The sequence below is a fragment of the Lutjanus erythropterus genome, chromosome 9 (genome assembly GCF_056507025.1).
Source record: "Lutjanus erythropterus isolate fLutEry1 chromosome 9, fLutEry1.hap2, whole genome shotgun sequence".
Lineage (NCBI taxonomy): Eukaryota > Metazoa > Chordata > Actinopteri > Lutjaniformes > Lutjanidae > Lutjanus > Lutjanus erythropterus.
Genome location: NC_139325.1, coordinates 2888538 through 2903402, shown reverse-complemented (window position 1 = coordinate 2903402; position 14865 = coordinate 2888538). Strand labels below are relative to the sequence as shown.

At 41.0% G+C, this 14865-nt stretch overlaps 1 protein-coding gene across 6 annotated transcripts in view; it reads left to right on the top strand.

Moving 5' to 3' along the window:
* Window positions 1-14865, top strand: part of vps13b (vacuolar protein sorting 13 homolog B) — a 396480-nt gene that overhangs the window by 180552 nt on the left and 201063 nt on the right. For all 6 annotated transcript variants that reach the window (XM_084725927.1, XM_084725925.1, XM_084725926.1 and 3 more), the window contains exon 23: window positions 14341-14575. In XM_084725927.1, coding sequence (XP_084582053.1) covers window positions 14341-14575 — 235 coding nt within the window. The remainder of the gene's footprint in view (window positions 1-14340; window positions 14576-14865) is intronic.

Sequence of the window (14865 nt, the reverse complement as noted above, 5' to 3'; positions counted from 1 at the left end):
GACAATTAAATTACAATTAAATTAAACTCAGCTAGCTGTTTATACATTAATGAAAACATACTTCCAAATATTATGTTCAATTTTTATTATATATCATATTCGGCAAATAAATCCCCCTAAATGTTATGCACTGGACCTTTAAATCAAGACAATTCAGTAGACTATTAGAATAAACAGAATGTAATCAAAGCCTGTCCCCAATTATAAATTTTTCTTGTCAACTAGTAGTTTTGGAATTCAAACTTTTAGCCAAGTAGATGTGCATGTTTATGATATATTTTTTAATTATGTAAATATATTATATACAGATATTATAATAAAATGCATAATATTTTTTGGGCAGGAAGCAATCCACCTGTTTAATGCTAACAGCAAAAGTGATAATAATTGTGCTAATGAAGTGATAATGATAATGATATGTCAGAATTAGTAGTGTGGCGACTGCACATTTTGTTAATTTATTTCAGCACAGCACAACCTCACACAAGTCTTGGTGTTCAAAACACTGGAATAAATAACTTCCGACTTCACACAAAGAAATCACATGACATGTACGCTTACAAATGAACCCACTAAACACTTGCTGTTCTCCCACCTTTGCCTCTACTGTCTCCATCTGAACTCGCTTCTGCTGTATGTCACCTCGGTCCTACATTTCCAGTCGTCACATGGCCTTTTTTTCGTTTGTTTGTTTGCTTGTTTTTTCTTCTGTGGCTAACAGACAAATGAAAATTGGTTGACTAAAACTCTTCTTACTGACTAACAGTTTAGTTAACTATTAGAGGGCAGCCATCAATTCGATCAATCTGTAATCACCTTCTCAAACAAAAGATAGCCACACTCTCCACATTGCATTCCCTCAGAGGACCTCTGACAATTTAATAATACTGTTTTTTTTTAAAGATACCATGCTGGTTTGACTTGACTGGCAGCTAAACCACCCATGCTGCACTATGTTACTGTATTTATCACATTTGGCAGCTTTTATCAATCTGCATGCTAGCTGCAAACCTTGTTGGAAATAAAAAGGACTTATTTTTCCATTAGGCTTAAACTGAGATAAATTCCATATGCATCTATATGCTTGGCATGCTGTGGTGGAGGGTTAGTGCTGAGGGCAGAACACAGTGTATCTCTCCTGTCATTGAGTCTCCACAAATATCTCCATACAGAGACGGAGACGGAGAGCAGATTTGAAGGAAAGAAGGGAAGAGAGCAGAGGCATTGAGGGAATATGAAGGAGGAGAGTGAAAGAAAGCGTGTACATTCTCTCCTGATTACACACTCATCCTCTCTGGTATCGCCTGATCTAAATCAAGACCTCACAGTGTAACAGTAGATGTGTCATTAGCTGTTTACCGGGTGAGAACACTGTATGTGTGTGTGTGCACATGTTGACGGGAGCGCTCATGTGCTTGTGTGGCCAGAATCCCGTTCCATCATCTGCTGCTGTGTCAATACACTGATGACCTCACAGCCATTATAGACACACACACACACATATTTGACCCTCTCACCGGGCTGCACTGGAAAAGTGCTTACCAGGATTCTCTTGTGTCTGTAACCTCTTGAACCTCAGAGGCCCAGAGACCTGGAACTGATTTTCATTAGGATAAAAACTCACAGCAGCTACAATTTCAAGATTGGGATGTTTTAAGAATTGTCAGGGAAAAATGATGGTGGTTTTCGCCCTGATCTTCTGGAAGCGTTTTGGAAAGCTTGTTTGGAGGTGAATCTGGTTAAATTGCTGGAGCATGCATCCACCCTTTGTCTTGGGACAGATGAGGAGGCTGTGCCAAACACAGGTCAAGTCAGATCAGCTGAGGTTCAGAACAGCCCAGTTTGGCCCACTTGATTCGGTCACACTGCATAAATCAATAGTGGTGAAAATTTGCCAGAGTTAGCCAATAAAAGCTCTTTTCATCTGCAGTCCATCACCATCTGATCCAACTTGGCCTAGTGTTACATACTGCATAACATAATCACCACCACCTCTACTCACTTCAGCTGGCCCAGGGTAAAATCGTCTGGCCATACCACTACTGTAGAAAAACCAGGCCAGCCTATTTAATACATCTGACCAAATTGCAGTCCAACTTGCTTACCATTAGTCCTTTGTATGTGAGGCCTTTTGTCTAAACTCTCAGTTGTACCATTGCCTGACCTTTAGCCCAATCCATTCCAGGCCAAATCACCCCATTCCCAATTAACAGGCAGTCTCTCTCACCTAATCTAAGCCACCCAATCCTAATTGTCCTTGGCCCTGCTCAGCTATCACATCAGAGAACACCCAGTCATGACCACCCTTTCCCAGTGCGTCCTCAGCCGTAGTTTGGTGTGGCCACCCCTTAGACCCCATCTGTAGTGGCTCACCATGTCGGGGTGGTGGAGGTGTGATTGTTTTAGATTGGAGGGTGGGAGCAGGCTAGGCAGGCCAGGCCAGCCGCACTCCTAAGGCCACTGTTGGATCAATAAACGAAGCGATCAAAGTTGCAATTAACCCACCGCGCTAACACAAACAGCCGGGCCAGCAGAAACAAACAAAGCCTTCATGTCACCTAAAGCGTTTATTTTTGCAGATTTCCACCTCGGCCAGGGAGACCTCCAGTGCTTGTCAGCTTCTGTAAGCAGTGTTAGAGGAGAGGAATGCAGGGCCACAGGGATGGCTGGCTGCCTGGCCGTGCTGCCGTGCCAGGCCACGAGCTTATTGCTTGCGGTGGCATGTGGGTGAGACCTAGCCTATCTGTTGTCAGGAGGCATCACGCTTAGATGCCTTTCTTATAGACATCAGGGGGGAAAACTGCTTTCTGAGGTTGCAGGGAAAACTTAATTTGTGTACATCCATGCACCACAACACACAGGAGCAGAAGGTTAACAGTGGGTGGGGTATCCAGAGAGATTGGACTGGGGGTGGTGGGGTTGGGGGGGGGGGGGGGGGGGGGTTGCTTTGTGGACCTTCTGTTCATCTGACCGGCCACTTAGGAAATGCAGTGTCCCGTCTGGTGCAGGAACAGGAAGATTACATTTGGAGAGGTATCAGGTTTTTAAAAACAAAGGGATGTGTTTTCCGTTTGCTGCCGATCTCTCCACTGAGATTTTTCTGCTCCAGAGTTGCAAATGTTTTCACCCGGGATGCTGGGAGGGTGTTTCTAATTTCCTCTCCTCTATCTCTGGGTGATTTCCTGTGTGTCGTGGTTTGCTTATTGTGTGTGTGTTTAAGTGTGTGTGAAAAAGAGTGTGCAGTATTGCAAATGAGGGGAAAATGTGTCAGTATATACGTGCTTGTACGTGAAAGTTTATGTGCAAGTGTGTGTGTCTGCGCTTCACATGTTGTGGGGTCACTCCACAGAGAGGTGATCTTGGCCTACAGGGTTTGTTCTGAGCTGAGGTCTGTACGGAGCCAGAGCCTCCAAGTCTCTGTTCCCTGCAGTGATATGAAAACAATAAGCCTAACAGCGGATCTGACCACAGCACCACAGGACAAATGTCTGACACGTAGTTCACTGCCTCAGTCCAAGTTAGATGACTGTGACAGAGATTGTATTTAGTGCTATCAGAATTGTGCAGCAAGACAGCTGTGCTACTGAAAATATTTTTTGAGACGAGTTGACGTAGGCATCATAACTTCATCATATAGTACAGTCAAAAATGCAGAAGCTCAGTCAGGGCAGGTTTCTAATTCTAAAACATTCTCCACTGTGTATATAGTCTTGTGTTGTTTAGTTATGGTAGCAAAGATTCCAGATGTCTCTTTCAGACAAGGCAGATCAGTTTGCCTTTTCCTGCTTCTGTCATGTCATGTCTGAAACATTTAACTGTAGAAATGTAACAATACCAAAAACTCATGGTCCAATAATACCACAATAAAAAGGCCATGATACCATATTTCCAGCTGTATTAAAAAACAAAGAAAAATGACAATTTGAAAATGTTCTGGAAAATGAATCTCGAATAATAAATCTGATGTATACAGCAGTTTTTGTTCAGATAAAATTTGTTTTTCCTTTCAACTTAAAGTGCTTTACTTCTTTAATAATATAAAATAAAAGTAGCCAGCCATGACCTAAGCATGTGCAGAAAATTGGCACAAATTATCCTGAGCAATAAATCATTGAATTATGTCTTAAACACTGATTGGATTATGCAGTTGATGTTGCTTTTATAGAGTTGTTTGAATCTCAGTCTCACTTTTAATGTGTTTTGGGGAAAATTTGTATTGATCATGCTGAAGCTACAAAATGACATGAAACTATGTGGTTTGTTAAGGTGACAACAGGGTCGTGTCAGTCACAAAAAGTTTCTGTTAATGTTACTTTCATCTCAATGTGATCTGCATTGAGAAAAGCAGATTTAGTGCTTGGTTGCAACCTGCTGACAGTCAATCAATAACACACAAAGTGACCATGAAAAACAACCAGAAAATGCCTCAAATATGGAAAAAGCAAGACCTCTTACAATGCGCAGTTTGGATTGGCAGATTTCATTCACAGATTTAATATTGATGAAAGAATACAATATTAATTAATGTATGTATATATATATGTATGTATATATATATATATACATATATATATATATATATATATATATATATATATATATATATATATATATATATATATATATGTATATATTTTTATTATTTTTTTTTGTTTGTTTTTTTTTTTTTTTGTTTAAGTCTTAAATTGCATTTATAATTATCTTAAAATATTTTTAAAAGTGTTGAATTTAATTTGTTGAAACCTGCAGAAACCCTGTTCTGACAATGACTATGTAAAACTAATGTACTCTCAGCTGAAGTTACTCTCCAGAGAAGACAGGCTGTCCTCCATCTAACTCACCGTTCTGTCATTTACTGGCGAGGCACGGCAGATCCTAAGAGCCTCCTGTGGTTATATAGGCCATTTCCACATGCCCCCAGCCTTTTAAAGCCTAAGTGTGTTTGGCCCTCAGCTTCCTCTCTATTAGAACCTGCTCTGCTGGAACCAGATAAACCATCTTCACAAAGACTCTTGGGAGAAATGCTACACAAGACAGATCATACACTTGCAACGCTGCTCAGAAGAGGAGGAAGTAAGGGACGCTTTTTGGGGGTATTAAGACTGCAAGATTTGAAACAGGGTCCACACATGTGGCTGGATTGTGAACGCTATCTGATGGCGCTGGGAAGTGATCAGGAATAAAACTGAGCAGAACTTGCCGCAAAAAATGGAACAGTCCCATATTTAGAAGTCTGTGATGTGATGCCAGGCAGGGATGAGACGGAAGAAATAGACAAAGAACAAAAATGTGTCTTTAGGCATCTTACCATTTAATCAAAGTGCCTTCCAAATGGATATGTTTCAGTCTTTTTTTTAATATTTCAAGCTTTTTTTTTGTTCCTGTCTCTTTTCTAGTAGTATTTATTTACTCCTGACAGCATGTGCTGGCTTCCTGATCCAGAATCCAGATTGAATTAGAGCCTGAGTGATTATAGATCAAAGTGTAAAAAGATCCATGTTCATTTAGAGGCCTAAGAGGAAGGGATCAAGGCCTAAGTCTCAGGATAAGCAATGGTCACCTACTAAATAACCAGGCTGTCACTCAAAAACCACTGGCACTCCCATTCTTTGTGGCTGTGGGGCTTTTTACTGAATCTTGTGTTTGTTAGTTTGCACACTGAGACACAACTGAAGAACACTAGTCCATCATGCTTCATCATATACAGATTCCTATATTATTTCCAGCTAGTCTCTGTTTCCCCTCATGGCTGTGTACTGTCAGATCTCTCACTCTCATCTTTGAATGAGTCAGTCAGATAACACAGACATTTTCTCTGCATACCAGGGATGTACTGATGAAAGGCAGCAATGAGTAAAATGCATCTTTATAAGCACAAACACACATACTCAATCTTTGCTCGGCCTCTGATTTTGTGCCAAACAGCAGTATGCTCGTTACTCTGTATAAATCATATTGAAGGGGAGTCTCCTCTCAGTCCAGCTTTTGTGGTGATTTCACCCTCAGGGCAAACATAAAAGGGGGAGGAGAAAGGATGTAGCAGCCAGCTGGTTGTATTGAACTAACAGTGCAGTAGTGCAGGCAGTGGGATCTAACCTTATAGCTTTAACAGTGTTGTGTAACTGAGTTCATTGCTGTTGCAGGTGCCACCCTTCAGAGGAAGTGGTAAGCACAGCGCCAAGTCTCAACAAGGATATTAAAAAGAGATGGGAGGGTGGGGGGTTCTCTCAGAGCAGCACTTGTTTGATGAAAAAGAAGTCGGGGGATGTTAATTCAGGTGTTTTGGCTTTGGGCCATAGGGTTTTTATTTTATTTCTGTGGACTTTTTCAGTCTGAATTTCAAAAATGACTGATGAGTGCAGTTGCAAGGGGTGATATGATCTGTGATGGTGTGAGTGTGTTTTCAGGTTTGCATTTATGTATGTTCACATGCCAGCACACACATATGATGTATGTGTGTGCTTTTGTAAATTTGTAAGTGTGTTATCTGAGCCTGTTTTCACAGTTAAAGCCCGGCACGTGCAGACTCATAAGGAGTTGATTGGCTCCAATCTTTCTTTTAACAGAGATTTCCTGGTCAAAATTGAAATGTGTTTCCGCTGTTTTTGAAGTATATTAATAGAGTGTGCTGCAAGTGATACACCCTGCCCCCGAATACACACACAGACACACCCTCACAATGTCCCATGTGTTTTTTCCTGAAATAATCTGCCACTAGAGGTAGTGGTAACTAGAGTGCAGTCCCATGCTGCTGACAATAAACTCCATTTGTTATGTTTAATGATTTAGTTTCACTTTGACAGGACATGATGTCATTGGACAAAAGGAATGAAGTATCATGACTCCTGTTTTCCCCAATGAACCGTCTCTAATGGCATACTATATGAACACACCTGCCATTCTTAAACTTCTAACAGTAGGCTTCAAGTTGAATCCAAGTCTTTATTATCCTTCTCCAAATGTGGTTCAGTTCCCCCTCCACACACACACACACACACACACACACACACACACACACACACAACCCTGTGCTGTATTTACTGCTTGTTGTACCTGAGTCGTTTCCAGAGGCCATCTATCTGTCATTTTTTGCTGCAGTTTTATTCCACATTACCCTGAACCCCACAGACGGTAAAGTTGTGTAACAGATATTCCACACTGCAATTATGCTTCTGGCTTTCAGATATTATTTGTGCCCATTTCTATTTTTAAATTCATTTTAGAATTTTCCCTTTGCTGCACTTGGAAAAGCTGCCTTTCCACGGGTCTACCCTAACAGAAAATAAATTTTCACTCCCCTATTACAGATATAAATTGAATTTAGTTCGCTGAGCCTTGTGATTGGCTTGTAAGTACAGTAACACGCTACAAATGTGGCCTTTTGCCTCTCAGGCATGTGACGGAACAAACTGAGTTTTTGGTCAGCCTGGCACACCTGTCAGTTTCCTGTGCTGTCATGGGACACTGTGCATGCTTTCCCTCTTTCACACACATACACGAACCTGGCATGCCCATCGGCTCACAGTAGGGGGACATTGTCACACAGGCTAACTGCTTCCCGTGCTGTGTTTATTGGCCTGTTACAGAGCTGTTAAACACAATTGTGTGGAATAGCAAACATGACCCTGCACAACCTCAAGTGAACTTCTACACCTGAAGTTGTGACACGAAACACACACATGCTCACACTTTCTGCATAGTACAGAGAAGATTTCTTTTTCTTTTCTTTTTTTGTAGTTTATGCAACCATTCCATAACTTTAAACACGGACACTGGATTCCCCGCTGCTCCCACCAGCTCTTCTTTTTTCCCCTCCCTTTGCTCCGGTCACAACATCTCCACACAGAGTTTCCACCCTGAATCAATGCATGGTCATGGTGAGAGACCTGGACACCCAACAGCCAGGCCTTGGCAGAAATAGGGGACAAGAAGAGAGATGTATGGGAGGGTTAGGGTGATGGAGGGACATAGAGTTGGTCAGGGAGAAGAGCTGTCAACGGTTTTGGCAGCAATCAAAGAAGTGATGCATATGGGACATTGTGACCTCAGACTATTTCTCTCTTTGGATCTGTCAGCGGTGCTCAGCAGTGCCAGTGCTCCCTCTCTTGCCCTTTGTCAGCCCTGTCGTCTTTGTTTGGATACTGTATGTCTGTCTCCTTGTGTTTGTGTGTGTGTGAGTCACAGCTCAAACATGAGACCACAGAAGGGGAGCCTTGGAGAGGTCTGCGAAGTTATAACCAGGGTGTCCTGCTGTTAGCGGTAGCCCAGAGAACTGGGTGGAGGATAGCCAGTGGGTTCTCAGATGGTTCTGAGATCACGTTCCTAGAAGGGTGACACAACCGCTGAACCGAGGATGGGCATTTACAGTTTCTGTCAATATGTTTGACTGGTGTGCTTGAGTACATCTCTGCATGAAGAGCTGATATTATCACTTTAAATGACCAGTGGTTTGCTTTGAGAGAAAGCAGAAGGTTTCCATGGCAAAGGCATCATGTCAGTGAACATAAATTTACTCTGTTGAAGTCATATTGAACAGTCTCATGCAGTGTTCATAGTTTACTTCATAGTTTCAGCTTTTCATTGTTAAAAAATATTATATGGCATGTATTTCAGGTTTACCAAAGGAAATGAATTCTATACACCAGTATGAGGTCGGTATGTTTCTTTTCTCATTGCGTCTTCCAAGGAGATTCTCTCTGAGATTTTTTCTGTCTGTTAGCTGTTAGGTTTTATCATCCACTCACGAAATGTCATGCCATCATGGAACACGGATTCTCAACCAGAATATTTTTTCCCCAACTTTGCGAGATTGGGCGTTTTTCAACATTTTTGCTATTTTCTCATGCGCTATTGTACTCTCTTAAAAAAATCTGGCACATTTTTCCCATGATTGTCCATCACAGTGTGTATTTTGCTTCAGATCCAGATGCAGATTAAACATTCCTAAACATTTTCTATTATTAAAATAACAAATGTCGACGATTGTGCAGCCTTGGCAGAGGCATGCTCTCCCTGAGTCCTTTCTACTGCTCATTATATTTTGATCTTACTTGTTTACTGTATTTGTCTTGGATACAACTTCAGCCAGTAACCATATTGCCTCCTGGAGTAGGTATAGATTACAATAAGTAGTTTGTTCATGGACTCTCTGGCCCCGCAGACTATAGCACGATTTAATCCAGACCCTGGCAAGATATTTGACTAACATTACAGTTATAGCATTATTTCCCTTGTCTTTCTGTGCTGTCATCTTTCTTCCAGCAGCTGTGTGATTTGAAGGCAGATATTCATCCGTGGCAGCAGCCTCTGGTCCCCAGTGTGTGAAGTACCAAGTTCACTGTTGTTCTTATCTACCCTGTTGACCTAAACTCCCTCAGTCAAAAGAAAAGCAAATGTTGCACTACCATTACCCTCAGATAGACTCATGCACTGTTGCCATTGTGAATTACAACATGTTTGTTTCAGTGTTTTTTGTGGCTTTTATTAGCTGTCACCAAAAGTGGGGAAAAAAGCCGACCAAAGATTAGTTTTGTATCACCCAGATTTAGGACTGACAGGCCATTTTCTTTTCCATTACATACTTAGGCCCTTTGAAGCATTTTGAGCCTTTTTTGCTATAGTGTAAACATCTAGAAACAGCGGTCGCTATGCCCAGTGAATGCCATTCAATTGTTCAACTTTTTCCTCTTTTGTCATCTGTGAGATGTTATCTGATTATTGTTAGTATTTCATTGTGTGATGTGGCTAGTCTGTGGCTACCATACACTTGACATCATCTTTGGTTTGGTGTTTCCATGGGGAACAACAGTGAAGCATTATAAAGTCTAAGCAAACACCATTAAGGACCATTACATTATGTTTTATTGTACACACTCACACTAACGATTATCGTGGTCACTTATGCAGTAGGTGCCCATTTTGCACTGTTATAGTACATGAAAGTCCTCTGGATATTGAAAAAGTACCAAAAAATCCCCTTCTCCTTTTCTATGTCACATAGTAAACTCACTCTATCCAAATACTTATTCACAAAATCAACTTCATATTTGCACTTGTTAGAAATACCCCATAAGTGCTGATAAAAAGGATATTAAATGAAATGTCTGATGAAATAAAGAGTCTTAGGTTTGTGTCTTTTTATTTCACCAGGGTGAACTTCATCAATGTGCCTTTATTTCATTGTTGGATGTTTGCCCATGATTATGTATAAAAGTTTGTCACCCAAAGTTTGATATATGGTGACAGATTTAGTCAACCATCAGACACAGTATGGGAACTAAAATAATTTAGGTAACTGTAAGTGGTCTGTATGGTAGGATAGCTGAAATGACCCATTTAAAACACCAGATGTTTAAGTATAAAATTACTCTCTATTTGTAATGGTTGAGTTGCTATGTATCTTTGACAGTAATAGGATTATGCTTACATATACTGTATATACAGAAATATACATATACATACATGCGTGCATACCTTTGAACCACATTTGATCTTGCTTCTGCATTAAATTAGTCCTGAAATGATTAGTCAGTTAATCAAGCTTATCATAGAAACAATTGAATCAAGACAATTTTGATAATGCCTTAGTTATTAAGTGATGTATTATACAAAAAATAGTAAACTTTTGCTGGCTGCCCCTTCTTAAATTTGAATGTGTGAAAATATGTCATTTGGAATTATGTTTTAGTGTCATCAATGTTACTGGATCACTGTGTGTAAGTAATATTAAGTCCTCCCTCTGGATTCTAGTAACTTGTTACAAGCATTTTGTTTTTTTGTTTTTTTGTTTTTTTTACATCCTGTCTACTTACTATATTTATTGTTTTGCACCAAATTCCTTGTATGTGGAAACCTACTTGGCAATAAAACTGATTCTGATTTACAAAAAAAGATAAAAGGTAAGACTAACACACTGAAATCACTAGACTTGTGTTACATATTTTGTTGAGGTTTTTTTTACTTCCATTATCCCAAATGTTTCCAACAGTGTTCAAACCCAGAGAAATGTGTAATTTTACTGACGTTAATGGTGTGGTGATGTTAACATAACATAAGTAAAACTTTAATACATACAATGCATTACCTAGTCTGTACACATTATTTGTCTGAATCATGTCAGATTATACAGTATCTCACAAAAGAGAGTACACCCCTCACATTTCTGCAAATATTTAATTATATCTTTTCATGGGACAACACTGAAGAAATGACACTTTGATACAATGTAAAGTAGTCAGTGTACAGCTTGTATAATAGTAAATTTACTGTCCCCTCAAAATAACTCAACACACAGCCATTAATGTCTAAACCGCTGGCAACAAAAGTGAGTACACCCCTAGGTGAAAATGTCAGAATTGGGCCCAATTAGCCATTTTCCCTCCCCAGTGTCATGTGACTCGTTAGTGTTACAAGGTCTCAGGTGTGAATGGGGAGCAGGTGTGTTAAATTTGGTGTTATCGCTCTCACACTCTCTCATACTGGTCACTGGAAGTACAACATGGCACCTCATAGCGAAAAGAACTCTCTGAGGATCTGAAAAAAAGAATTGTTGCTCTACATAAAGATGGCCTAGGCTATAAGAAGATTGGTAACACCCTGAAACTGAGCTGCAGCACGGTGGCCAAGACCATACAGAGGTTTAACAGGACAGGTTCCACTCAGAACAGGCCTCGCCATGGTCGACCAAAGAAGATGAGTGCACGTGCTCAGCATCATATCCAGAGGTTGTCTTTGGAAAATAGATGTATGAGTGCTGCCAGCATTGCTGCAGAGGTTGAAGGGGTGGGGGGTCAGCCTGTCAGTGCTCAGACCATACACCACACACTGCATCATATTGGTCTGCATGGCTGTCACCCCAGAAGGAAGCCTCTTCTAAAGATGATGCACATGAAAGCCCACAAACAGTTTGCTAAAGACAAGCAGACTAAGGACATGGATTACTGGAACCCTGTCCTGTGGTCTGATGAGACCAAGATAAACTTATTTGGTTCAGATGGTGTCAAGCGTGTGTGGTGGCAACAGGTGAGGAGTACAAAGACAAGTGTGTCTTGCCTACAGTCAAGCATGGTGTTGGGAGTGTCATGGTCTGGGGAGCTACAGTTCATTGAGAGAACCATGAATGCCAACATGTACTGTGACATACTGAAGCAGAGCATGATCCCCTCCCTTCGGAAACTGGCCCGCAGGGCAGTATTCCAACATGGTAACAACACCAAACACAACCACTGCCTTGCTAAAGAAGCTGAGGGTAAACGTGATGGACTGGCCAAGCATGTCTCCAGACCTAAACCCTATTGAGCATCTGTGGGGCGTCTTCAAATGGACGGTGGAGGAGTGCAAGGTCTCTAACATCCACCAGCCCCGTGATGTCATCATGGAGGAGTGGAAGAGGATTCCAGTGGCAACCTGTGAAGCTCTGGTGAACTCCACGCCCAAGAAGGTTACGGCAGTGCTGGAAAATAATGGTGGCCACACAAAATATTGACACTTTGGGCCCAATTTGGACATTTTCACCTAGGGGTGTACTCACTTTTGTTGCCAGTGGTTTAGACATTAATGGCTGTGTGTTGAGTTATTTTGAGGAGACAGTAAATTTACACTGTTATACAAGCTGTACACTGACTACATTGTATCAAAGTGTCATTTCTTCATATAATTAAATATTTGCCGAAATGTGAGGGGTGTACTTACTTTTGTTAGATACTGTATATCTGCAGTGGCAGTTGTTTAAATATGAAAACAACAATTTTCCTGATCCCACACTATTTCACAAAGTTATCAAACTGTTTTATATGAGAGAGACTCTTAGCGACAGAAATTATGCACTGTGCATTTAAATAAATATTTGATGTTACAGGATATGCAGAAGTCTTACAATAAGTACTCAATCATTGACTGCTGTTGCTCCTTGGTTTTCCCAATTGTGTCCTTATGTTGTGTCATACACACACATTTATTGAATATCAGCCAGTGCCATTGTTCAAAAAATATTTTGATGGTTGAAGAATAGCCCAAGCAGAAGAAGAGGTTGTGCTTAATCATGTGAAATAGTGTGTATGACTAAACCAAGATGTCCAGCAGGAGAGCATTAGCTTCAGGCAGTGAGCTCAAGGTGCAGACCAGAGTCACAGTGTTAAACCCAGTGGTTTCCGTGTGTCTGCCTGCTTTACAGCTTAACCCCGCTAAGATCTGCAGCAGACCAGGCAGTGTCAATGGATTTTCTTCCTGCGTGTCGGCTCTTAAAAAAGGCCAAAGACTTATGTGTCAGTGTGCAAAAGTGTTCCGATTTCAAACCCCCCTTTGAAGAGTAATCAAAAGAGGAAGCAGCGTGAGATGAATGTGTAACTATATCTCTCCCTCTTTTGCTTTCTTTTCTTTCTCTCCTCTCTTCATCATCTCTCTTTCTCAGTCTTTTCCTCATTTTTTACAATTCTTGCTCTCTCTTTCCTCTCATCAAAGCAGGGAGTACTGGCCTCTATGTGCAGGCCTGTCAGAGGCGTTCCAACATTTGTGTGTGATATTAGCAGAGGGCTGTGTGATTGTATATGCAAATTTCAGTGGAGGGTATGTGTCTGTGTGTGTGTGTGTGTGTGTCTGTGTGTGTGTGTGTCTGTGTGTGTGTTGTATACTTAGCATATTACAGCACTCTGACTGACACACAAGCACACACTCACACACAGATTATCTTGGCAGCACCTGCTGTCTGCCCCCTGGACCCTGGACTCCTCTCCTTTCTGTTAACTGGTCTTTTAAATCAGTGCAGCCCAGCTGTAATGGAAAAAGACACTGCTCGTACACTTACCGGCTACTGGTTACTGACCTAATGGCTTGTAAATTTTGCTTCTATGGTGAACAGAAATATGTGTGACATAATGCAGCTGGAATTGGTCTCAGACCCTTTTAAATAGACTTCAAAACTGAATTAAGCTCAAGACTTAACTGTCAAAGGTCCCTGATATTGTAAAAGGTGTTCTGTTTCCTAGATATGGAATTTCACTTTGATTTTAAATGGGCATTCAGAGTCTCACATTCTTCTTTTAAAAGTTTTTTGAAGGCAAATCCTACTGTCTAAAGCAGGACTGAGACATAAATGTGGGATGGACTGTTTCCATTTTTTTAAATCAAGGAAAGGTTTATTAAGCATGTTCAGTCTTTTCCAGCAACACCCGGCATTGTGCTCACACTCTTCCTTTTGCAATCCGAGTTCTCTAAAGTTGGCATAAAACAGCTTTCTTTGAGCGGCTCACTGAAAATTATATAGGGAGGCAGGTGGGTGGTCAGTGATCAAGTGACACTTTGATTAACATGATTTCCTGTGTCCTTTATTTTTCTCTCCTGCAGTTGGAGCTGCAGTCATGCTGTGTGTTCCTGCCTAATGACAGCCTTCCCTCTCCGAGCACCATCATCTGCGGGGATATTCCCGGCACCGTCCGTAGCTGGTACCACAACCAAGCCTCCATGCCCGGGACCCTGGTCGTCTGCCTGCCACAGATCAGTGTCCTCAGTGCTGGGCACAAGTACATGGAGCCGCTGCAGGAGCTCCCCTTTGTGGTCTCCAAGCCCATTTTGGAGGAGGGTAGGTTTACATACTGTATCTCATGAAATCTCCATTTTAATTATAATGATTAACATGCTGAGAGAAGAACACACACCCAGATACACAGAGAGAACACCAAATGACCTGGTGTCAGAAAGATTGATTTCAAAATTAAATGAGAAAACAAAATGTTTCACTTTTGAAAACAATGATGACGATAGGTTAAAAATGTGAGTCTTTGAAAATAAATTTAAATGGATTGGAAAAACTACTTAACTTTTGTTACAAATGAATTTGCTTTTATTAATAATTGAAATTAATGCTTTCAT